Source organism: Prionailurus viverrinus, chromosome C1 (genome assembly GCF_022837055.1).
Source record: "Prionailurus viverrinus isolate Anna chromosome C1, UM_Priviv_1.0, whole genome shotgun sequence".
Lineage (NCBI taxonomy): Eukaryota > Metazoa > Chordata > Mammalia > Carnivora > Felidae > Prionailurus > Prionailurus viverrinus.
This window is the reverse complement of record NC_062568.1, coordinates 164,140,676-164,166,963: the sequence shown is the minus strand read 5'-3', so window position 1 is coordinate 164,166,963 and position 26,288 is coordinate 164,140,676. Positions and strand designations below refer to the sequence as shown.

Here is a 26,288-nt window from a genome sequence, read left to right as displayed (position 1 = left end):
AATGGTTTTTGAAGGTGGGGACTTTGGGAGGTAGGTTTAGATGAGAGTTGGGTGTCATGATGGGATTAATGCCGGTGTAAGAAGAGAGTTTGCTCTCTTTCTGCCACCCAAGAGCTCAGTGAGAAGGCAGCCATCTGCAAGCCAGAAAGAGGACCCTCAGGTACAAATCAGGTACAGATCAGCTGGAACCTTGATGCTGGACTTCTCAGCCTCCAGAAGCATGAGAAAATAAAGCCACCCAGTTTATGATATTTTGTTATAGCAGTCTGAGACTAGTATAGTGATTTTGGGGTAGTTTTTAGCCTTTCTGAACCTTACATGTCACATTTATAAAATTAGAAATTGCTTCCTGCATTCCACTTAGAGTTTTATGAAGATTCAATATGGTTAGATTGTAAGACCCCCCCAGTACCCCCCTGGCACACAGAAAGCTGATATGTGCTGTTGCTGCATATTCCCCCCTTAGAACTGAACCTCTCTCAGCACCAGAGGTCAGGCAGGATGCATCTCATTCATCTTTAGGACCCGGGACCTGTGATTGCCAGTAGAAACCCAGAAATGTTAATATGGCAAAACTCCCAGAGGTAATCTGGTCATTTTCCCCCTAAGCTGAGTTTCTTCTCCCCCTGCCCCATCCTTCTACGTCCGTTTTCCATAAGTTGTGCCATTAATTCTCTCATTAGCTAGTGGAATGATATTTACTTATTAAGAACATACTTAGCATACTCCCAAGGAGCAAGTTAAAGCTCAGCTAACAGCTGCAGTTTCTGGTTGGGAGGCAAACTACGCGGAGGAATGCATACGGAGAGTTTCTTTGTATGTTATAATTTCATATTAAAAAACTATTAAACTTTATGCTGGATGAGGGAGAGAAGAAAAAAAAAATCCCAGTGCAAAAACAAGTTATGAACCTAGGAGCACAGTTTCTGAATGTTTATTTTGTCAGATACACAGCTGACATGATTAGTTCTAATGGGGTGGTGATCCTCATTGAATTGCAGATCCGTGTGAGTGACTGAAATACCGCAGGGACCTAAATAAGTCGTGCATACGGTATTACTTAGGCTGCATCCTTTAGCCAAGTTGAAGGCTTCTTTTTCTGTCCCTTCTCAACACGCACATGCACGCACACACACATGCACATGCACATGCACGCAGGCACACCGTGTATGCATTTATGTCTTCCAGAAACTCCACATAGAGCACTGATTACCTATCCAGAACAACGCTGACTTGCCTTTGCTGACTTCTCCCCCTTGCCCTCTGCCACCCAAGCACACCCCAACCCCCTACCTCCACTCTCCCCTGCAGATAATGGTGTATCAGATCAGTCTGCTTTGCTGCTGCATAAGACCCAGATCAATTTATTGACTCTGTCAGAGTGGCTGGTACAGTAATTGTTACAAGAGAAGAATGGAAAGTGAGAACACATCCACATGAAAAATAAAAATGACGTTTTGTTCTTTCCTGCCCCCCTTTGCTTTTTTTCTTTTTTTTTCTTTTTTTCCTTTTCTTTCTTTCTTTTTTCTTTTTTGCCTCATAGATCTTTATGTGTTTACACAGCAGAGAGCACTTTACTTAAATTAATCAGCCCCTTCTACATTATTAATTGTGACAGTTAGGGTGCTACATGACAGGAAGAGTATTATGGGAAAGCATTGATCTCATTCAGATGGTGTGGACCTGAGCAGGTTTGGTATTCCTTCCCTTATCTCGCTGCTTTGGGGTCCCATCAACTCACATTTCCCTGATTGACAACACAGAACGCCTCCCATCAATACAATTGATTTTGTTGAAAAAGGACAAGGAACATTTTTCAGCTGGAGATAGATGAATTACCGTGATGGCAAAAGAGAACATTTCAGAAATCTTTCAGTTTAGAAATCCAAATTGGGAACTAAAGTACTATTATCATCCCAAACACACGCCTAATTTTTACCCTCACAAAAATAATAGTACGAGAGGCAACTTACTGCAAGTGAAAAATAGAGCTAGTTGAGGCCAACCATAAACCTGAAGATATAATAGCTATTTTTTAAAGGCTATCTGCTGATTTTTTGTGGGAAAATTTTTGGCTAAGTGCACATCTTTGAAAGACATTTCATTAAAGTTCAACTTTCATGGCTTATACCTGTAGACCCTAACATAAATCCTAGGTGAATGGACAAAAGTGAGTGGGTGTCATTTGTGACCTGGAAATAAAAGGTCAACCATTGGATTTATAGCTTTTTTAGTGAAAAGAACATAAAGATTCCTGCCAACTGGAGTCAATCCATATTTTAATGTTTCCTAGTTAAGATTATAAAATCAAGGGATTAGGATCATGCTGTTCAGTGAAGGTCAAAAATTAAATGTGGTGGGCTAAGTGTCATTCCCATGGGGCAGAAGTTAATATTTCAAAAACCATTTCTACCACTGGCAGTCAAGAAATGAATTGTCCATGGTCATTAACCAAGGTAAGGGGAATCCCACTATCATTACTACATTTAATGATAATTATTACACTAATCAACTATATTGTTAAATTACTCTGCTGTTCTCCTATAATGTCCCTGAACAGTGATAGTGGATTGATTGCTATCAAATAATTCGCATATGCAGTTGTGAACAAGTCAGGATGGAAGATCATGTATGAAGGCTTCCCTGTGGGAAAAGAAGTTGTGGCTATTTTATGGATATAAGAGTGACAACATAGAATCTTATGCTGCATATAACACTCTTCTAAGACCGAGAATCTGTGACATTGCAGACCCGTTATTAAGTATGCTTCACCAGAACAGAAAGTTTTAAATACAAAACATGAAATGCATTTCTTTTATCATGTGTAACTTTTCTATTTCACATTTTTGCATGTGCTGCTACCCTGTCTGCCTTTTTTTTTTTCTTTTTAGGAAAAAAAAAATTCATTTGTCACATCATTTCCTTGAAACCTCACATTTTTAGAAGTCTGGGCTCCATCCACTTTGGGTTTTTATTAAGCAAGAAGAAAAGTTATTTGAATATCTTGAGAGAATGACTCAGACACCTATACCCCATACCATTTTCAAATCCGTTTTAAGATGCCAGTATCTTTCGAAGTCATAGAAATATAGCATATGGAAGCTGGTAATTTTCTTAAAGATGATCTACTCTAGATGCCCTCATTTTCCAGATACAACTTTAAGTGCATTTTGGAATAAAGTGTGTATCATTGTGATCAAACGGCACCTCCAAATAAGAGACCCAAAGCCCAGGGAGGTGGAAATACTTCCAAGGGCACATGGCCAATCAGAGGCAAAGTGAAACTGAGATGCAGGGTATCTGACACCAGGGAGAAAAGGGACTGGTAGTTTAACATGTGCCTTAGGAAATGGGTACATGGTTCCTCTTTTACAAAGGTGTTTTATAAAAGCCCAATATCCATTAAACTGACCCAAGTGCGTTGGAATCCTCAGGAACAAAAGCACGCGGTTCAAAAGTCTACCTCACGGAATGTGTCTTCATAGACGGCCATGTGTGTGTGTATTGTGCGTACGTGGGTGCGGGTGGGTGGGCATTAAACCTGCATTTCTGTCTGTGCTCCTGGATTGCTTTTGCTTGCACATTTTTCTAACTTTTGTCCTTCACAGTATAGACAAAGGTTAAAATTCCCATCTACCTTCACAGGCAAACACTTTAAAGTGCTTCCGCGGGAGGCAGAGTAGGGAGGACCTTTGATTTAAAGTTCAACATTTACATTTGTAATTTTGACTAATTTCTGTGCTCGCATTAATTAAATTGAAATTGTTTAATTAGAATAAAAGTAAAATTGATCATTAGGATTAATTTAACCTGATAGGCTTTGTGTGCCTTTCTAGACAAATATTATGAAATATAGAGATAATGAAGCAGTGAGAGGTATAATTTCACATCTTATAATGATTTTAATATCTGCCAGTTGTTCTCTCTGGTATCTGGATAGCTCTGAATGTTGCTATTTGTTACATCATTACCATCCAGCGAGGGCCATGCTGTATCTCACAGTTGGCCTCTTCCCAAATATTTTTTCCTGTTGAAGTCTAAAGATTGTACCAGGTTCTCTTCACCCCACCCTCCTAAACACATCACTCTTCCCCTTTCCCAACCCCCACCATCTTCCAGGAAGGCTGTTCCGCCTGGCTCTTCCCCTGGGCCTTGCATCACAATGACCTTTGTAGACCAAGAACTGCGGCTTGCTCTCTGTTTCTTAAAGAAAACTGTAGAAGAATAAGGCTACTCCTTTACCAGCGTCCATTCAAAGCATTGGATATGCATCAAAACATGGATTCATCATCCATTCAAAAACATTACCTTTGCATCCACCTACAGACACACTAATGAATGTACAGCCTTTTGAACTATCAAGTCAACTATCAAATTATTTTATCTTCAAAACAATTAAGGTTCACATTGGTAAATTAAATCCTCAGGAAAATCTGCACACCATCTTGAGTTTAAAATTCCTCCCATCCACCATGTTGCTAGAGTAACTTAAAAAAAAAACAACAACAAAAAACACGCACACAGTGATGTTAGCAATTGTGCTTAATTTGTTTCCTATAGAGACCTTGAACAGCAGAATGCAAAGGGCAGTGTAGAGTGAGTCAAAATTAGACACTTATAAAAAAGGAAAAAGAAACAAAAAACTAGGCAAAAGAAAGAGCATGATTCTCAGTAATCTGTGGTTGACTGACCGATGAGATTAGTGGAGACTGTCTCAGATGCAAATTATCATCTTTCTGCAAATTGGCCAGTCCTTTCCTGGCCAACGTCTGAAAAAACTCTCAAGGTTGTAAGCCCAGGTTCCACTCAGTCACCATAAGTAAACCGCCGCCCGAAAGGACACTACTTTTACCATCCATTTCTTCAGACTATCATCTACATGATTCCACTTTCATTCATGTGCTTATCCAAAAGAAGAAACTTCTTATTTTCATAGCAAAGAGTTTTACTTAGAAGCTTACTCACATTTAATGTGGTTTTAGAAAATCCTTAATGTTTCTCAGCATTCGACCTAGTCTAAGTTCAGGAGATTGAGGGAAGAGAGTATATGGCTAGCACACTCATGCTATTACCATATTTATTCAAGAAAAACGACTACCCATCATTGTACTAGGCCAAGCGGAGCAGTGGCCTGGCATATAAAGATGAGGTTTCTGTCTTCCCCATGTCAGGAAAGAATGCCATAAAAAAAAAAAAAAAGCATCGGTTCTGCATAGTCTAGTTAAGACACACAGCACTTTCATATATTATTTCATTTTATTCTCACAACCACATGCCAGGAAGGTGGTCTTAATTCTTTTTTTCACAAGGCACAAACTGAGACACAGACTCATCGTGGACTCTTAGGCCATGCCCCCTCAGCCAGGTAGATTCTTCTCTAACCACCACCTCCCCCCGGCAGTGCTCACCCTTGAACTATTTGACTCCTCACGTACCACTCTGCAGGGAGGCAGCTGCTGAAGCTGGGGACACCAGGACCTGCAGTGACACTGGATGTGCTCACCGGTCAAGAAAGAAGCATCCCAGTGTAAAGAGATGCTGTAAAGTAACCCTGAGGCCCTGCATCATTGGTGTATTACTCCTATACCTACTTTCTTGCTAGATAAATTCAGAGAGAAGTTGAGTGGCAGAGTCCATGGTGCTGTTTCTCCGGTTCTCTTTTCATTTCTGCCCATGAAGACCATGGCTGCTTTCTCTGAACTCCTGGACCTAACCTTGACTCCACTGAGTCACGAAGTCAGCTCTCTCCAGGTCGGTTCCATATGATAGCATTTAGAATCCCCACTTCAACTCCTCCTGGTTCCAAACCCAAAAGAGCTATTTCTTCCTCTCTAGTGTACCTTTATTGCCTGAAAAATCCCCGAGATCTTTTTGACCTGAAAAGCCCCTTCTGGGCTGGCACATTTATCTTCATAACACTCTTTATCTTCATTTTCAAGGCAGAAAAACAGTTTAAGCAAACCCTAGTTTTTATATTTGAAGGGAATACACATGCATTGAGAATGCTGAAAATGATCACCAAGAAATTCGAAGCCATGGCTATGGAATTCTAGAACATACATCTAGAATCTGTTACTTAGTTTTTAACTGGAACGTTAACTTGAAAGCCTTATAGAGGAAATTAAGAGGATACAGTTAGTTCTCCCGGCCCCTGTCTTGTTGTCTTTCTTTCTCTCTTTCTTTGACTTTATAACAGATCCGAGGAAACTTTTAATACTCACTAACGCTGTGCTGCCCAGTCTCAGAGTCTGAAATGCCTGAGAAAGCAGTACAGATTCCAACTGTAAAACATTCCTTCACCAAGCCTTGGAAACTGGTGCACTGAGGCTGGCAGAGCTCAGAGGGAGCACATGTAAATGAGGCTCACTTATAAACTCCTGAGGAGTGTTTTATTTAGTTCAAACCTGAACTTGAACTCATAAACGTGTTCCTGAAGAACAACACCGAGAGGCTGATGGAGTACAACGGGAAGCCATATTTTAGCTCAGACAATTCACTTCTCTAAAAGAAAGAAAAATCTTCTATTTTTTTAACTCAGTGCCTTTAAGGTAGCTAACGTGGTATTAGCTGCAAGATTTTTGTGATTGCAGAATCCAGCAAAAGTTAGTAGGTATCCCTTGAAACTACCACCATTCATGCAAAATGAACGATAGGATCTCCTATCTGTATAGTGATTTAGCAAGAAAAAAAAAAGGATATTTAGAGAGCCAATGAACACAGGAGCGCCTAGGTGGCTCAGTTGGTTGGGTGACCGACTTCAGCTCACAGTTTGTGAGTTCAAGCCCCGCATTGGGCTCTGTGCTGACAGCTCAGAGCCTGGAGTCTGCTTCGGATTCTGTGTTTCCCCCTCTCTCTGCCCCTCCCCTGCTCACGCTCTGTGTCTCTCTGTCTCTCAATAATAAATACATGTTAAAAAAAAAAAGCCAATGAACATAGAACAGTCCAATGTGTAATTGGTTTCATTAAAATTTAATAAAATGATAGTGGAATGTATAGCTGTTCTTGATCAGCACTGTGTGCATAAGTTGTGGGTTTGTTCCTGAGTGTCAGTTACTGGACGAGCCCTACCAGGTAGAATTTATCTGAACACAAAGTAGGTGATTTTGTTTCCATGGCTTGATTGTATAAACACATGCTTAAATCTGTCTTCAGTAAACTTTGCTTGGGAGATCTCCACCCTCTCTAAAGTCATGACTAAAAAGATAAAAATGAATCCAACTTTTCTATGTTAGTGTAATATTACCTCTCTCTAAGAAGCATAGACTCCTGACAGGGAAGCCAGGTAGCACTGCCAGTCATATATATCATGTCTATGTCCAAGCCATTGAAAAGACCCTTCACACAGAGTGTTAACGTTGTGAGACTTTGTTCAACAACCCCCCCTCCCACCCCAGCCCCACCAAGAGGCTTCCCACTCACCTCCCTGAGAAATAGTCAGGAAGAATCGAATTGTTTGTAGTAATGAATATTGCTCAGTTGTAAATTTAATCTACAAATTTAGAAGGAAATAAATCTGAACATAAAAAGCATTTGCTGTTTCAGCATTAAAAAAAAAAAAGTACTGTCATTTGAAACTGCCAACTCCCCCATGTGGGTTTGTTTTGCAAGTCACGTCTTAACAAAGACAAGTTGTGTTGCCATAAAACCCTAAATCCCACCACATTTTCAGAAGGAGGAGGAAAGCATTGTTCACTGATCTCTGGTGTGTGCTTTCGGGGACACCACATGGAGCTTTGACTGGGCTCGGGGAAACCATTCCATTTCCATGGAGGGTAGTTGGCTCAGAGGAAGCCTTGACCCCACCCCATGCCATCCAGATCCCAGCAACGCCTCCCGTGATGACGCTGCTTGAGCTTGGGGCCGGCATTTCAAAGTCATTTAGGCCAGTATTTCAAAGTTTTGTCTTTTTATGTTTGTTATTTCCTGCCCCAAATGCTGAGATAACTGGTATACCCAGGCCTGTTTTGCAGATAAGTTAAGTTGGACCCCCTAAGTCACAAAAACTAGAAGTTAAGTCTCTGGCATTTTCCATGGCCAAGCTCACTCCAGCCTCAATGAGGGACATGAGCAGTTTTACCCCAGCATCCCATCCACACTGTGAACGAGGAAAAGATAAGTCCTGGAACTAGTGAAATCGAAACGCAGGCGTTCCTGGAAGGTAAAGAAAGTTTAGGAATGGGATTTTTGTGAGTACGATCAGAGCGGCCTCCTTGTGTGCCTAAGTCCCAGGGCAACCAGCGACTGGAGTGGGGGGGTTCCCGATTCACAGTCCCGTGAGTGAGGAGGTGTATCTCCCCAGCCCCTCTTTCCTCGTGAATGAGAGAACTAAGATGCCCCAGCCTCCTCCACCTTCTGTCCCAAATCTGCTTCTGAGCCTCGTTTCTTTGGCTCACTCCAGAAGCCCTCCACTCCAGCTGCCAGGCGGGGTGGTCGTGGTTGCAGCTGACTGAGCTCTTCTTCGAGGCCTTTCTTAATCCAGTGAATGGAGTAGGAAGGACTGTTGGTTTGTGTGGACTTTGGGAGAGGAGGGGTCTGCCCTCATTCCTGTGGGGGGCTCAAACCCAGGTGGAGAGGGAGAGAAAGAGACTGGCTGGAGGGGTGGGAAGGGGGCCGGAAACGGGGCTGGAAAGGACGGGAGGAAGGAGCCTGGACCGTGAACGGAGGGCGCTTAAAAGGGGTAGGAAGCAAAGACCTGTGCTCTGGGCCTTCGCAGTTGGTGCCAGCTGGGGTGGAAAGGTGCAAAGGTGGCAGATGCCATCCAGTGCCTAAAAGGGGCTTCTTGGCTGAAAAGGTTAGTTTGGGAATTCGTTCCTGGCAAAGAACCAGATCCTCTGTCATCCTATTGCAGGATAGCTCTGCGAGAATTTTTGTAATAACTGGACTACTTTTCGCTTTAATGTTATTTTTCCCCTTTCCAGACTTTCTCTACCTGCACAATCCCAACACCAAATCTACATGATAGATGCGCCGTGAACCTGAGCGGTGTTTGGGAAGGTCTTTTCCGCTCTGGGGGAAGAGCAGGAGCAGAGAAGCACTGGGTGGAATGATTATTACAATGTGGCCACGCTCTGCTGAGCTCTGACCTCCACTCCCACGCCTCTCTTTTTAAACAAGAAAGGTTACCTCCCCCGGCCACCATTGGGCCAGCCCCAAGTGTGACTGTCTGTGCTTGTTAGACAACAGGCATTTAATTAAAGTTGGAATCTGATGTGTAGAAAACATACATTTTTTTCATTTCATAGCTCCCTAGGAAATCATATTCTCTCTGCCATCCCTACTGTACTCAACTCTCTCTGCCACCAAAAAACAAAAAATAAAAAAAAGAAGAAGAAAAGAAAAGAAAAAAAGGAAAAAAAGACTAGAGGAAAGATGATCTTAAAACTGAAAATCAAAAATCACGAAAGGGTAGCTTGCCTTCTCTATTTTTGCCTTTGGGGCAGACATTAGCCAATCATAAAGCCTGTATTGTATCTTCAAACCAGAGCCAGTTTTTTAATGGCAAACTTCCCACATGCAAAAGGGTTTGTCCCATTTCAGGGCATTAAAACACAACGTTTAATGAATCTGTAACTAAAATCTCTCATCTTTCCTCTGTGCGGTAAAAGGGCTTGCCTTAATGCTTTCTGATATTTGGGTTGGACTTCGTAGACTCAAAAAACGAAAGAAAGAATGAAAGAATGGAAGGAAGGAAGGAAGGAAGGAAGGAAGAAAAGAGAAAGAAAGAAAGAAAGAAAGAAAGAAAGAAAGAAAGAAAGAAAGAAAGAAAGAGAAAGAAAGAAAGAAAGAGGAAGGAAGGAAAGAAAAAAGAGAAAAGAACAAACAGTAAACACCAGGCCCTCCTGAAAATAAACTGCGAAGCGCCCTTGTCACTGCGTTTCCGAGGCAGAGCCATCCATCCGGGCACTGTCTGGGCTCCACCCAGAAAATCCGGCGGTGCTAACCCAGCCAAACAGATAGGAACTCTGGACGATTTCATCGGGTCGTTGTCCCCTTAATCTCCACGCTGCACCTCAGATCTCAAGCAGCTTCCGTGGCGCGGGCTCACTTTAATGGATAGAATCTATTTTTCATGAAAAAGCAGGAAATAAGCTGTCTCTTTCATAAAAAGATTTACAAAATGTAATCATTGTTGAAATATTCCCTTTGAACTGCCGTGTCCACGGGGGTCTCCGGCTCCCAGAGTCGTGCTTCATTAGAACCCCCTCACAAGCGGCTCCAGAAGGCAGGTACACTGGTGGTGCCCGGCTTTGATGTCTTGAATGAATGAAAGAAAAGCACAATAAAAAAGAGCTGTTGATCAAGCATAAAATACTCTTTAAGCTGACAGAATAGCAGCGTTAACACACCCTAAGCTGCTTTTAGTTTTTCCCTTTTTTCCTCACATTTTCCTGTGCTTTGTGTACAGTGGGGGTTTGTATTTTATAAGAAGTCTCTGATCTATGTAGTATGCCGTTCGCTAACAAAAACCAAAATAGGATTGTTTCTGTCCCACTTGGTTGCCTGACTACTCCCTCCCTCCCCGCCTCCCCTCTCCCCCGCTCACCCCCAACTTCCAAGGCGTGCAGTTGAGCCTTGCAAGGCAAGGGCCCAAATGCCTTTCATAAACTTGAGCCAATTCCTTTTGTGTGGTTGGTTTCGCTGTTCTGATTTTAATACCGCAATTAAAGACAGATTTTTATTTTCTCAAGAACTTTCTCTTGCAACTGGGGAAATGGAACTGATGCAGCTGCTACTTTTAACTAAGAAATTATATCATTAAATGAGAGAAAAACGCCTTGTCGGGCCATGACTTTCCAAGGGAACCGGTCCTCCTTGCGTCTCACGTGGACCTTAGGGCCTGTCCACATGCTACAGTTAGAGAATCCAGTTACCCTGGCGTTCTGGTTTTCTGTGCTTGCCTCTGTCCAGGCATTAGCTCATCTAATCCCCATAAAAACTGATAAAGTTGTTATCTCCATTTCATGGAGTCTAAAACCAAGATTGGGGAATGCTAACTCGCCTAAGATGATTTAACTAGTACATAATGGTGCATACTAGTTAAATGATGAGGTTCTGCTAACTGGGCCTCCAGGGCCCCAGCTCTACCGCAATGCGGACAGCCCTCCAGGAAGTCCGCAGAGCAAATGTGAGTGGGTCCGAGTGCCGTTGTTAATTCAGAAGTCTCTGGTTTCGTGAGGTAAAAGATTCCTCAGATGAAAATGTAAAGGGGGGGGGGGCAAAAACAAAAACAAAAAACATTACTTGATGGTGAGGCAAACACTAGGGCAAGTTGGAATACAGCGAAAGAGTTAGACTTTGGAACAACGGTCGGAATAACTGGATTGTGTACGTACTCTCAAGGTTTGGAGGTGCCGGATGGCTCATTGGGTAAAAAGATTAGTGTTTTCCCGTCTTGAGGTTTGAACCAAACAGAGGTCTTGGCCGGGAGCAGCACGGTCACTCTCCAGGGAGCGGTGGTTTGGACAACTCCTCTGTGCTTGTAGTAAGTAGGCAGCAGTCCATGTTACAAAACTATTGCACATGCTACTGACGCAGTTGGCCACAGTTGGTCCCACTGCAGCAGCTCTTTAGTCAGAACTGCCTGGGGCGGTGTGTGGAGACCTGTTCCTCTCTCTCGGGAGAGCGCCTGTCATTTGGGGAGGCATGGCCATGTGACGTGAGCACGGATATGGCACAGCCATGCTAGAAGTCATCCATCTAAATGCCCTGTTGCGGTAACTGATACCAGGCTTCCAGAACCTCTAAGATAGCTCGCCCCTTCCTTCCTTCCTTCCTTCCTTCCTTCCTTCCTTCCTTCCTTCTTTCCTTCCTTCTTTCCTTCCTTCCTTCCTTCCTTCCTTCCTTCCTTCCTTCCTTCTTTCCTTGACAGTATTTAGTAAGTGCCTACTCTGTGCCAGCCACTGGGCAAGACACTGGGGATGCCGCACTCAAGAATGTATCCACTTTCTTGGGGAGAAAACAGGTAATTAAAGCTCAGTGACTATGACAGAGGTAAACCCCGGGACGAAAGGCCTCGAGAAAGACCCCTTGGAAGAAGGGATGCTAATCTGAGAACGCAAGAGCTAGCAAGTGTTAGCCAAGCCAAGGAGAGGGGGACAGCCCGTGCCAAGGCCCAGCAGGGAGAAAGCATTTGGCTTTGGGGGATCTGGAAGAAGTTTAACACAGCACAAGTGTTGAGTACAAGCAGCGAAAAGATAAGGCCACAAAGGTAAGTGGGGCCAATCATGGCCCATTAATGTTTTAACAGTTTCCTGTACAATAAACAAGTCTTGGTTTAGCGTTATTGAAAACAGGTTTTCTTTAATTAACAAAATCAGACAAGAAAAATGACGGCAGGGATCAAAGCCCATGGCTGGCGATACCAATAACTGACACCTGTGTACAGCATGGCACCTTTTTCAGAAGAAACCAGTGTGAAAATCTGCCTTCCTCTCCTGTAATGCAGAATGGCCCTCACAGCAACCCTCTGGGGGCCCGAGGACAGAGACCAGCTTACTTCAAATCCCACAGCTAGTTAAGGGAAAAAGTAGGACTCAATCCTGGGTCCCTGGGACATTGGATGCTCAGCCTCATCCGTTGATATTAAGTTGATAAAGATCCTACTGTGAGAACAGCAATGAAAGCTATAGAAGGCTGCAATTCAGTGCCTTCTTTGTACAACGACTCAAGGAGTCTCCCCCCAGAGCCTAGTGTACATAGCACCGAGCACACATTAGGCCCCTAGTGCTTGTGGATTGAGGGAAGAAGTGCTCCAAAATGGTGTCTACTGATGTGAGAAACTCAGAAGGTGGTCCATTTCTGTTGTCTTGAAAGGGGGCGGGGGAGCTATGGGGCTTTTGGCTGATTTGCCAAGGGCAACTCATTTGGGCTAAACCTTGGGCTTTTTGCTCCTCCAAACAAGAGCAGGAAGCCAAAAATGACTAACTGGATGAGTGTGACCCCGCAGAGATACAGCACTTCCTCAAGAGAAGAGTCAAAATGGTGACCACAACTCATGTGGTCCTGGTTGGTAGCGTCCTCTTTGGGGCTGATGAACAGGCAGGCCTGCCCGCGGGGTGGGGACAGAGGCCCCCCTGTATCTGCATGTCTCCTTTTTATGTGTGTGAATGTCCTTAAATAACCCACCTTGTGTGGAGAAGAAAACGAGGCGTCACACCCAGTTCTGGATTCCACATTAACAGCCTCCTTCCGCAGTGTTCAACTTTGCCCTTGAGGCCTTTTGTTTAACTTTTTAATTTGAAAAACAGATTCTGCTGCGTCACAGTCTGTTCCACCCTCCCCATCCACACCCCCTGCACCCTCCCTTTTTTTGTTGGGTTTTTTTTTTTTGGTTAAAGTAAAATATTAGCTATCTCAAAGAGACTTGTATTTCCTTTTGTTGTTAAGATATACATCCTGCCCTCTTAGTGAGAAGAGTCTATAAAAGGCCTTTAAAAAAAAGTTGTTATTCACATTAGAATGTGTGTTGTTCACTAAGGAGTTGAGTCTTCTTCAACCATGTCTCGGGCCACCTCATGACCAAAGTTTGGAGGAGTTTCCTAATTGCTCCCTGTGGGGCATAAGGAAGGAGAGAGCCTGGCACTGCCAGAGGGTGCCAACTGCTATTTCAGCCTTCCTGTTTAGGATGCAGCCGGATAGATATTGTTTATGGCTCATAAAACCTGACTACTGTGAGTATTCCAGAATCCCAGCAGAATGGGATTCCAACTTTCATGGAGCTGTAAATTAAGGGGCGGGAAGTGTGATAAAACTCCTTAGAGAACGCTCAAAAAAAAAATTTTTTTTTTCGCGCTGCAATGGTTAAATGAAATTTTATAAGCACATTCAGCGTGGAGCTGTTTTGCATTACATGAGTTGAATACCTTAGAGACGCCACATCTGCAGGCACTTTATTAAATCCTTAGTCAGCACTTTCCAACCTGATGAGATTACTTCTTCATTTGACTGGAGAAAAGGAAAGCTGAGCTCCGGTCCTGGACTGCAGGTTTCTTTTGATGTTTCACCTTGAACACTGAGAGAGGACAATTACCCTCCCCCGCCATTTCACCCCCCCCCCCCAGCACATCCCAAACTGTAGAAATTGTGAGTGTAGCAGGGTAATTTTACTTAACTAGCGCCTCTGTGGGAGTTGTGGATTTACGGACCTCCAAAACAACTGGAGCTGAAAGTCCCTGAGGAAAAAATAGATCAAAGCTCTGTGTTTACTTCCTTAATGTAAATGTATCAAGATAACATCATCCTATATTGTAATATTGGAACTCGCTGCAGATAAGGGACAGATTCCTTTGTAGTCCATCTGGATACAGTAGGTTAGATTAAGGGCATATAAAGTATGAAGGCAGAAACCATATAAAATATAAGCTTGCATCAGTACATATCTGAAGACCATTTTTTGACTCTCCATCAATGAACTTTGTTTAGGGTGGCACCATTTTCCTGGTGAATTTTTCCTACCCAACCCCAACAATTTAACAACCTCAGACTGTTTTTTATATTTTGCTTGTATGACCCAAGAAGAAAATGCGCAGAGTCATTCTTCAAGTGATATTTTGAAACTGGCACTGCTTGCATAATAGATTTGCTAACAAAATATCACAAGAAGAGAAAAGCAGGCTTTTCCACACACTATCTTGTCCATTTGATGTTAGTAGTAGTTCATGGAAGTCTCTAAAAATCAAGCGGCTTATACATGTGCAGCTATAACATTCCCCATAAAGGAATTAGGAATGTCTCAGTTACAAACAGATCATGAGAAAATAATTCAGTGAAATGGATACGTTTTTTGATTATGATTATAACTGTTTATCTGCTATCTCTGCAAAGGAATGATTTAATCAAAGAGACCTCATTTCCGCTCCCACCCCCCCGCCCAAAAAGAACTTCAAAAACCAAAAAAAAATAACGAAAAACAAATTCCCTGTATGGCTCCCCTAAAGGATTGACTTCCCATTTGGGGAAAGCCTTGGTCAAGTAGCTGGGTTCATTGTCATGAAGATTAGTGTGATGTTGAAATAAGTACTAATGGTCAAATTACAGGAGTGAAAAAGTTTAAGAATAGGTTTTGGTTTGGGCCTGAAAGGGTTAATTAAGTTTTTTTCACGGGTTATTAAAGACCCCCAACCCATGTCTTCAGGAGTCATATTGACACCACACCACAGGGCAACTCGCTTCTCTATTGACATGTTGCTGGTCAGAGCACAATAGCCTTCTGTGTCTGAAAATCATTGCTAAAATCATCTCAAGGAAAAAAAAAAAAAGTTTGAAAGCTCTAACGTTAGACAAAAGCCCAAGAGCTGCAGTGCGCAGCTCAAAAACCCGGAGTCAGCAACTTCTATTGATTAAAAACTAACCTTTAAAGTAACTCTGAGAGTGTGTGGTTAGCATTTAAATTTAAACATGTCATGAGTTGATTTGTGTTACTGAATACCAACTCAGAAGGAGTAACATTCACATCACATTTTTTTTTCTAATTCCCTTAAGCAGCTAAAGTATTTCATGAAATGTCAATAGGGCAAAAAGAAAAAGTGGGGGGGGGGGGGCAATGCTAGGCCTTGTAGTTTTCTTTCCCATGCAAATATTCACACACACACACACCCCCACCAAAGAAAAGTATGGAGAGTGAAACACAATAATTAGTCCTTTGTCTAACTTTCCCAAGTGCCAGAGAAAGACAGATTAATTAAATATACAACAGTGTTGGTTTTTGGAGTGGGGGTCTTGCTTGCTGTGTAGGTCATAAATTAGGCAGAATAAATACTTCAATGTGTTTGCAGTGGGCCTGCTACGTCACAGCCACTGGAAGGTTGGTGGGAGGAGAACGGAGGGTTTCTTGCTAATGATAGTCACGTCTGGGTCTGTCTGGTTGCTCTTAGCAACCAGACATGATGTAACACCAGGATGAACTTGAACTTGGGGGACTTGAAAAGAGAACAATAGACCAGAGCAATCAATAAAGCCTATTTCAGTGAAGGATTACAGAGCTGCTCTGGGGTAACCTTGTCGGCAAGGCACACACTGAATAGTAAGATGTGTGAAGAAACTTTTTTTTTTTTTTTGCTTTGCTTTTTAAGAGAAGTGCAGAGGCATTGCAGATTTTTGTAGCACTCTGAGGTTGTGTCCAGAAACCGTGGTATGGAAAACTGCTCCCCCTGCTGACTCCCTGGGTCCCCGTTGTTTGCTTCAAGAGCTACTATGCAGTGTCAGATTGAAGAAGGCTGGGATTTCACAACTGACTTAGAAAGTGTGAGAGCAGAAAATCTGTAAGCGTGATTTGACGCACCCAAACTTTGAGACTGTTTTGTTGACGAGAGAATGCAGCTGCAGCGTGAGTCCATCAGCGTGAGTAGGAGAGGCCTACTAAAAATACGGTTTGGGGGCTCGCCTGCCCTCTCTTCTCTTCCCCCCTCTTCTTCCTTTTGTCCAGTTGGATTTAGGCCGTGTATTTGCCAGGATGATTTCCTTTCAGGACACAAGAGGCTATATTGTGTTCCTCAAAGCATGTGGTCAAAGAAGAACATCGAAAAGTACCCAGGATGAGTCGTTTTATGGTTTAGGCTTAGGTGTTTCAAGTCCTCTGGAAATCAAAGGTAGCTTGTGTGACCAGGAAATCTCATACCCACCTCCATGTAGCTATCACTTTGCCATTTATCCCTGGTATCAGAGTCCTTAATTCACCTAATTGAATCTCCTGGGCACCGATGAACCTTCATTGGACTGAATCAACTCAAATGTACCCCCTTTCTGAGAGTGCCAACTCAGTGATTTTCACAGGCATTCACTGTTGCTGAAGGTTGATGATTTTGCTGTGAATGATGATGAATATGGTGAACTTGGCAGGGTATCACCAGAGAAAAGTTGGCGAAAGCCACGTGCTTCTCTATTTCACTTGAGAAACTGACTCTGATATTAGACCATAACTGGTCACTTTGTGTAGGCAACAGAGAAAGAAACTCTAACATATAAAGTGATGTATCACCGGACTGTTGTCCAAAGCTCATCACCTGAGGATTTTTGGAAAGGTAACTGGTAACAGGGCCCAGCAGGCATATGGAAGGCTCTAAATAAATGCTGAATGAGCAAAATCATGAACACAGGCTATGCAGTGGCCTTGTTTTTGTCATTTGGACCTCATGGCAGCTAATAGGGTGCAGTCTTGATATCACTTGATTGTTATCTGTCATTTTTGAAAATATTATTTTAGAAATAGTGAGCTGAAAGCATTTTGTGTCATAAAATCTACCTCATGCACATATAAGGAGACGGGGTATAAAAGAGGTGCTGTGACTTGCCTAAATATGCAAGACTCTTGGTATGCCACTTTTTCTAATTCACCTCCACTTATTTTTGTATCACTATTGACCGTCTGTACCTGTTAAAAGAATGTCACAATACCATCTTTAGTGCCTACATCTCATTGAAAAGGAGATGTGCTAGAACTACCCTGGGATCCAGCTATCGCACTACTGGGTATTTACCCAAAATGTACAAAAACTGCGTCAAAGGGATACATGTGCCCCTATGTTTATAGAGCATTATTTACAATAGCCAAAATATAGGAGCAGCCCAACTGTCCATCGCTTGATGAATGGATGAAGAATGTGTGTATATGCGTGCACACACACACACACACACACACACACACACACTGAAATACTATTCAGCCATAAAAAAGAATGAAATCTTCCATTTGCAATGACATGGATGGAGCTAGAAAGTGTAATGCTAAGTGAAATAAGTGAGAGACAAGTACTATATGATTTCACTCGTGTGTGGAATTTAAGAAGCAGAGAAAGACAAACCCAGAAAAGAGAGAGAGACAAACCCAGAAACAGACTCTGAACTAGAGAATAAACTGATAGTTACCAGAGGGGAGGTGGGTAGGAATGGAAGAAATAGGTGATGGGGATTAAGGAGTGCACCTGTCATGATGAGTACCAGGTGATTAAAATAAAATGTAAGTAACTAAAAAGAGGGAATATTAAAAAAAAAAAGATGTGAAAATCATCAAAATAGACCTTGATCAGCCTGTGAAACCTCTCCCCTCACCCATTGTCCATTCATTGAACACTTTTTTGTTGAGAACCTTCTACTCCAGGCACTGCTGGGCACTGAAGACTCAGTGACCAAGTGATTGAGCTCCGTGCCCTCCTGTAGACTGCCATATATATATGTATATATATATATACATATATATATGGCACACAAATACTTTATTTTTAAGACACATTCAGAATGTTGGCAAACCTCAATGAAGACATTGAGTTTTAACTTCAGAGGAATAAGATCAGCTTCAGTGACTCAATATTTACTACTGTTTGTCAATCCTCTACCTCCCCAGAAAATTCCGCCCCCCTTCCTCCCCTTCATTCCTGATACAGATCCCAATTTCTTGGTTGGAAGGGCAACTTCTAAAATACGTTACTTTCCAAATTGTACCTCTAATCACTTTCTTCCTTTTGTCTTCCAGTCCTGGTACCTGGGATAAAAGTCGCAGCGTCCCACCATCCACCAGACAGACCACCTGACCCCTTCTCAACTCTGTAACATGGACGCATCCTCAACCCAGCGCGGTTACAACTTCACTGTCAGTGGAAGGGGAGAATCAAATCAACTTGTACATGGAAACAGCGAGCATTATGGTCAAACAGCAAAGGCCATAACCTTTTGGGATTTTTTTTTAAATACTTTAGGGACTGTTGTAATTTTCTCATATGGTGCTGGAAATGGTTGGGCTTTGTAACACGTGGAGTGTTCCCGTGGTAGCGTGAGCATTAGGTGATGTGGCTAGCGGAGGTCTACCCTTGCTCACTGACTTCCCGTTGTAACACACTTTCCTTACGGAGCCTGGCTGTTTCACAGTATTTCATGAATTTACCCACACAGGTGTGAGCCTCCTTGAGTCATCGGGAGGCACATGGAGAACTAAATCTTTTGTAGTAGCTGAGATCTGCAATATATAACTTACGGGACAGTCAAAGGGCAATGTTTTTCTGTAACATATTGGAGAAAGAAAATGCAGTTATGTTCCTTTTTTATTTTTTCTTTTAGTTTGGTTTTGGTTCAGCAGTCAGCAGTTAAATATATAACATGGCCCACAAGGACAGTGAATCCACTCACGTTGCAGAACAATTCCGGAATGACAAACTACTACTACTATTCAGTTTTTTAAAAGTTGTGAAATGCTGCACTTACATTTAAAAAAAAAACCATTTTTTCAACAATTTCAACAATGACACACAAATTCACGTGGAAATGGGGAAGATGGTCTGTTTTGACAGAAACTGACAGGAATCAATCAAAACAATCGAATTTTGAAATGAGTAAAGTGCAATTTCATTGGATAGCTAAATATCTTTGTAAGATAGAGATTGTTGAAAATTCTATTTTTGTTTTTCAAGTCCTTCCACCCCAGGACTCTAAATTATTGGGGTAAAAAAACAGCCTTGCAAGAAAAAGGGGAGCTATTTTTGCTTTTTATGTTTTTTATTGTTAAACTTGTATCCCTTTAAAAACTGAAGGAAAATTAAAAAAAAAAAACAAAAAACAAATCTAATGGTGCTTTTACCACGATATGTTAACTACATTAAATGCTAATTAATTATTTTCTGTTATCAAAGCACATAACTAAAATGAAATCATGGTATCTGTTAATTTTATAATAAGCTAGAAGTCACTATAATGGATTATGCCAATTCTGAAAATTTTTACATGTATCCAGCAACATAGGATTTATCAGTTATCAGACACTTCATTGTACCAGAGATTGTCCAGAACTTTTAAAGACCTTTGCGCCCCTGAACTGGGCTATGGGAAAATAATAATAATGATGATGATGATAAAACCAATACTGACACAAATGCTGGTGCCCATTCAGATCAAGGGTACCTGTTAGGGAAAAAAAAAAAGTTTGCACCCCCAAATGTCCTGTATCTTATGTAAACACACACACACACACACACACACACACACACACACGCACGCACACAAACACACACACACACAAAACAACAAAAAAACATACAAAAAAAAGTGCAAGTGATTTTTCTACCAGACAGCGAAGCACCCCTTTGCTTCCCATGCAACTTCAAGAAGGTTTCCTATACTATACATATATATACGTTCTGGTTGGCAAGCCCTGCTGATCAGAGAAAGTCTCTGCATGTTCTAGTGTTAGTAACTAATTTTTATATAGTTAATGTAGGATAAAGTAGAGTGCATTAAGACACAATATTGTAATCCCTACTCTAGGCACTTGCCTTTAAACTATGTTTTTCAGCCCTTCAGAAGGGTTCTACTACTGTCCTATACAATCAAGTAACTGAAATTCTTGGGAAGACACTTTGCTCCTCATCTTTCCCCCGAAACGATGTTGTTTTGTTTTGTTTTTTTTCCTTAATTTGCACGAAAACAAAAATTCCATATCAATGTGCCTTGCCCTGGATAGCGATTATTTGTGGAATTGTTGCACATATGCTCCTCTATTGAAAGGGGTTTTTCCCTAGTCAAGCATTTGGAGACACTTTTTGTAAATGTGACTTTTATGTCAGCCATCGTCAGTTTCAACATCTAGAACTAAATAGAAAGTTAGTTGTTCCGCAGATAGGAGTAGTCTTTATTGTCCTCTGTGGTCAGTGGCAGTGCTATTCTGAGATCTGTAGATGGCTTAGAATATCAGTATTTTGGATGTTGCTGCATTTTACAATTTATTTGGAGTCTTCCTTTATTTTCCCCCCAGATATATGAAAATATGCAATACCTGCTTATATCGTGTAGAAAAGCTTAGCGATTATTAATTTTTCTTTTATTTTTTTTATTTGACCAAAGTCGGTGCTGCACTTGACGCAGTGTGTTTTAGGTGTTTGTCTTTGTACTTTTTTTGTGATTTTTGAATGCACGTGCGCAGGAAGGGCTCCTCTTAGAGAAGCAGTCAAACTGTGAAGCACTAAGCTGACCCTGCTTCAAGCAATTTTGTTTTTACAACTGTTCCTTTCACAAGCAAGCCTTAAAAAAAAAAAAAGACAACTTCCTTTTTCTTCAGCTCCCACACCCCATTTTTCTTAGCAGACCGCAGTCAATCCACATTCAATAAAAAGGATATAATGCCCATTTTTATATGCACGTTTTTAAACTTCCAAGTTCTGAAAATTGTTTACTGGTTATCTCTATTTAAGGAAAAAAAAATAAAATAAAACATTTTGGATTTTCATATGTGTCTGATAAGTGGTTGAATAGTCGTTTGACGCTCTTGTGTGGTGTGGTTGTCAGTATATGGTGTCACTTCCTATAGCCAGCCAGCATAATTCGCCTTCCCCGATAGCACTTAGCTGGGCATTACTTTCTTATGACATATGTGCACTAAAAAAAAGAAAAAAGAAAAAAAAAAAAGAAAAAAAATAGCAGCTTTCAGTGCTTCACAGTGAAGGGAAAAAAAGCCTAGACAAACATTTTGTCAGAACCTTTGCTATAAGCCAAGGTATTACCAGTAAATTGGTTGTATATACAATAAAATTGCACCCTTTTTTTAAAACAAAACAAACTAAGCAATAGTTTGGGCAGTTTTAGTTGTTTCTAGTGAGCATGTTGTAGTCATGACTGCAAAGAGAGAGGATAAACTGCCCGCTCAGAAGATATGTAATTTGTATTGTTGTATAGTTTTATTGATTACACTGATTTATTCTACCCTATTTTATAACGCAGGACTTTTGTAATGTTGTTTAAATGAGGAAACATTTCTGTCAAATTAGCCTAGTGAAATTTCTGATTGTCCATTATAAAGGCAGCGTTCATAGAATTGCTTTTCTTTCTTTCCCGCCCCCCCGCCCTCCTCCCCCACCTCGGGAACTGGATTTAAGTTTAAAACTTTCCTGTTTCCTTTTTTTTTTTTTTGTAAGTATTTAAATACAGTTATTTTTTTTTTCTCTCAATGGTATAGCATATTCCTATGCTTGAGAAGTATAGGTCTACTGAAAAACCATTGTAAATGGACGTTACAGGTATGCTGTATTTTTGAAGGTATTTTGTTGTATTCAGTTTGATGAAGCTAAAATTAGGGAACTCTGAACAGATTTGCAGGAAAAAAAAAATGTTTTAAAGGCTTTAAAACATTAAGGAGGCAGTCTAGGGTGATAACGAACAGGGGTTAAGTATTAAATACACTAAGTTACATTTTTGTTCATGTTTCATTGTCCAGAAAGCAGCAGGAAACTAGTTCAGTTGTGATCAAGCAGGAAAAAAGAAACACCAACAAGCTGAGTGTTTACCTTTTAGATGAAAGCCAAGCGAAGATGTTTGAGGAAGACTTTGCTACCTGGGGTGTGTAGACTGACAGGCTGAGGGCTGGCCCAGTGGAAAGGCCCCGCCCTTGATTCTGAGACACATTTGAATTTTTTCTCTCCCATCAAATGGCATTAACAATATTGGCAAAGAGAAGTCCCTCAAATCACTCTCCACGTTTTTTTCTTTGGGAACTGAAGTCAGAGGCACAAACACTAAATCTGATCATTTTTCTATATGCTTTTTTTTTTTTTCTTCTGGCCCATCCCCTGCCACTAAAATGCTCCTTTTCTGATCATTCACGGGCAGAGGCCCTCTCCCTAATGCCACTCTATCCATCCCAGAGCCTTTCACTTTGCTTTGAGGTTCGGGCAAACTTTTCTGTTTCTTCACATCCTGGCATGGCCTCTATTGGTGTCAGCTCCTCCCCGCCCCCACCCCTGCAAGCCCACGACAACAAGAAAGTACACCTCCCCAAGCTTGCATCCTTCATTCTCTGACAGCCCAAGTGTAAGGGAACCCCGACTTTCCAGAGTCATGGTGTTCATTCAGCCCACAGCAATATGCAAAACCCATCCCTCAAAAAGCTTGTCTTTTACTTTTCAAACCCTTATCCCCCTACACCTTGAATTCTGTAGTTACAGCATCATCAAGTATTTACAAAATCTGGATTAAGAAAAACATTTTTTCCCTTGTGATTTTTTTTGGGGGGGTGGGGGTGGGAGGGGAGGGATTTCTAAGAATGTCGTTTAATGTACTTTGCATCATGTCTCTGGAAATATCTTTTTGTCCATAATGGTGGTGGTCTCTCTCTCTCTGTCTCTGTCTCTCTCCCATATTTCTTTCTTTCCTTCTATCTTTATGTCAGGTTTTTTTTTTTTTTCCCGGTAGCAGGCCTCCATAGAACAAATTCAAAACACCACTGGCATGATAGTGTAAGGAGAGCTTCAGTGGCGCCTCACCCCCCCCCCCCCCACAACCCCGAGATCTGTCCCAGGACAGTCTCGTCTCAAAAAGCTGCACTGCCCACAGGCAGGGCTTTCATTCAAATCGGCTTCCGAGGCCAATTTCGTCCTGAAGTCAATGCATGTATTTACTGTCTGACGGTAAACCCGCTCTGCCTTCTCCACGTCCAAGGCTGTGCATTTGCCTAATTAGTGTCGCGTATGTTTTCCTTTTATTTTTTTTCCAATAAAAAAGCAGTGGGATGAAAATTGCTTTGATAGATAGCAGGTAACATTGAAGCTGTTCCATAGCACTTAACTGTAGTGAATACTGTGTCACCAATTCTGAAATCAATTTAATGTTTAATGCAAATCCATTACATGGTGCTATAACAGGCTGACAAAATGATTTACACCAATGTGACAACTTGGGCTCAATTCACTCTGCTTTCCAACAGTGTAAATGCATAGCAGTGTTTATCTGCATGAGAACTATGCACTAATCTATCTGAAGAAAAAAAAAAACTATATCAACTTTGGTATCTACTTTCCGTTTACTTCAATCCTTGCCTTTTTGGTCATTGTTATAATGCCAGCTTTAGGACAGAAAGAATTATAAGAAAACCAGCATAATACCTGATATATTAAAATGTAGTGCCTGTGAAATCTGTATTATATTGCTCTTCTGAAGTAAGATTTTTCTACACCGGTAGCCTTTGCTGTCAGTCAGGACCTTCTGGTATAGGTGATGTAAAATAACCGTACAATATTAATGCATGCTATTCCATAATGCTTAGTGAACTGTATGAATATTACTCAAAGTTATGTTAGTCTTTTTTTTTTTTTTTCTGACTTGGTTCTTGTCAGCTAGGTTTAAGGTATTTCACTGAGAACGCAAATTCTGTCTTTCTTGATTTCGGCTGTTTTCAGTATTTTGGAGGTATACATTTACTTAAATTCAGTATTACTTGTGTTTTTGTTTTCGTTTTTGTTTTTTGTTTTCTTCTTCCTAGGGGACAAGCATGGGTGGCTGATTTCAGAAATCAGTCCCTGGCAAGACTTTTGTCTCAAAACGACCATTTGTATTTCAAGAACTGTGCTGCGAAGACACTCTGAGAACATTTCCAAGCGAGGGACATTTTCCTTGACCCTCGACTGAAGCTATGCCGACCCTGGAGCATTTTCTTAATGGACAATGTTCAGCCAGGTACCCATGCTTGATCCGTCTTCACACCAGACTTCCTCATATGAAAAGAAAAAAAAAAAATTGAAAAAAATCTTTAAGAAATCACATGGCTATTTAGTTTCATGCACAGTTGCAATATTTTCTTCAGAAATAAAACTCTGTACAAACTTTGGGCCCGATTCATAAGAAAAAGAAGTTTGCTATTAACACGGGATTTTTTTTAAATATACTTTTTTTTGGGTCTAAATTTGAAACTACTTGCTTCCCAAATTAAATGTTTCATCTCACCTTTCCCCCGCCCTAAACCAGCACCCATCTGCCTTTTCTGCCCAAAAGGGTCACATGACCAGATGAGGGGAATGGGGAGATGGGGTGTAGATGCCGGAAATGCTCAGGAAGATAGGGGACCACCTGCAGTTGAGCTCCAGAACGGGGAGGCCGCAGCATGCGGGGGCAGGACCTCGCCTGTGTGCCAGGCATCGTGAGTTTCACATGTGGGCTCCTTATGCGTTGTAATTCAAAAAACACAATTTCCCAAGTGTGTCCACAGGACCACAGGACTGTATGGTGGGAGTGCCCCCTCTAATCCAACCAGAGCACCTGCGGGGGGAGAGGAAACACTCACCAGGTCATGCCCGGTGAACTTTTGTATCTGCACAGTGCTTTTAAGGGCAAATAGCTGCCCAATGAACTGGGCTATTTTTCCTGCTGTTTTCTGCTCGACTTCTCAAAATGACAGAAGCTTTTCCCCCCTCTATTCTATTTGTGTTATTCTTATTTTCAATTTTTTTAATTTTTTATTTTATTTTTATTTTTTTAGGACTAGTCTATACATCAGCATGTTTTTTGTTTTGTTTTGTTTTGTTTTAACATCTCAATCGAAGGTCACAAGGCCGCTGGCTACGTTGGGGTGGAGGTTTGAGAGAGCGGTCGGCTCCCATTTTTTTCTCCCTGGTCTCAGACCAGCCTGTCTGCACTGTGAAGGCGTTTGGTAGAGTCACCACTAAGATACTAACTCAGCCTAGAGCTGGAGCTTTGTCAGGTTCTAGGAGGGCCTTAGTAAAGACTTTCAAAGGCAAACACGTGATTCTCCTTCCCTACACCCTTGACCTCTTAATGCAGAACAAAGTTCTCTGGGGACCTTTCCCACCACCCTTGGAAATCTGTCCACTCAAGATACCTCGGTTTTTTGGTTTTTTTCTTTTCTTTTTTTTTTTTTTCATTTTAAATTGTTGGGGGGTAGGGGACCGAACACTTCCAGAGATGAAAAGAGATCCGTTGTGAAACTAAACACCCCCCCGTGTTAATAACTTGGTTTGACATTTGTTTTTATGAGCCGGGCCCCCTGTGCCTCTAGTATACTTGTATTGACTCTCATAGCTACCCTTTTAGTTTTACTGTGTTCTGTGAAAATTTGTAATTGGTTGAGAATCACTGTGGGCGTCCATTCTTATTCAACTAAATCTCCACAGGTTTTTTGAGCTGGTGTGGATTAGTTTAACTCTTGTATTCAACCATTAGTGCTACCACCTTCTCACATTACAATACAATTACTGGAAGCAAGTACTGCATTTCCTATGCAACAAAAAAGGAAAAATAAAAAATTGCTAATGCTATGGAAGCTGTGTCCTCATTTGCTTTAAATCACACCTGGGTGCTTGTGTGAGTAACGGGGAAGAGTGGGGAAGAGAATGGACGGGTCTTTCTGCACTGGGGAGTTGGCATTATCCTGGATAAATGGCGAGCACATCGCGCCCTCCACAGAGGTCTGATGGGCACTGTTGGTTTTCTCACCTGCTTAGACAAATGCAGCGTTTACCCCGTGCTCCCTCTGTGCCTGATACTCTTCTAAGTGCTTTAGATATTGTATCAGTGAGGGCCCAGTC

At 41.6% G+C, this 26,288-nt stretch overlaps 1 protein-coding gene across 5 annotated transcripts in view; it reads left to right on the top strand.

The window, feature by feature from the left end:
* Positions 1-26,018, top strand: part of NFIA (nuclear factor I A) — a 377,388-nt gene extending 351,370 nt beyond the window's left edge. For all 5 annotated transcript variants that reach the window (XM_047869648.1, XM_047869645.1, XM_047869644.1 and 2 more), the window contains one exon: positions 18,467-26,018. In XM_047869648.1, the coding sequence (XP_047725604.1) occupies positions 18,467-18,484 (18 nt within the window). In that variant the 3' untranslated portion in view covers positions 18,485-26,018. The remainder of the gene's footprint in view (positions 1-18,466) is intronic.
* The last annotated feature ends 270 nt before the right edge of the window (positions 26,019-26,288 follow it).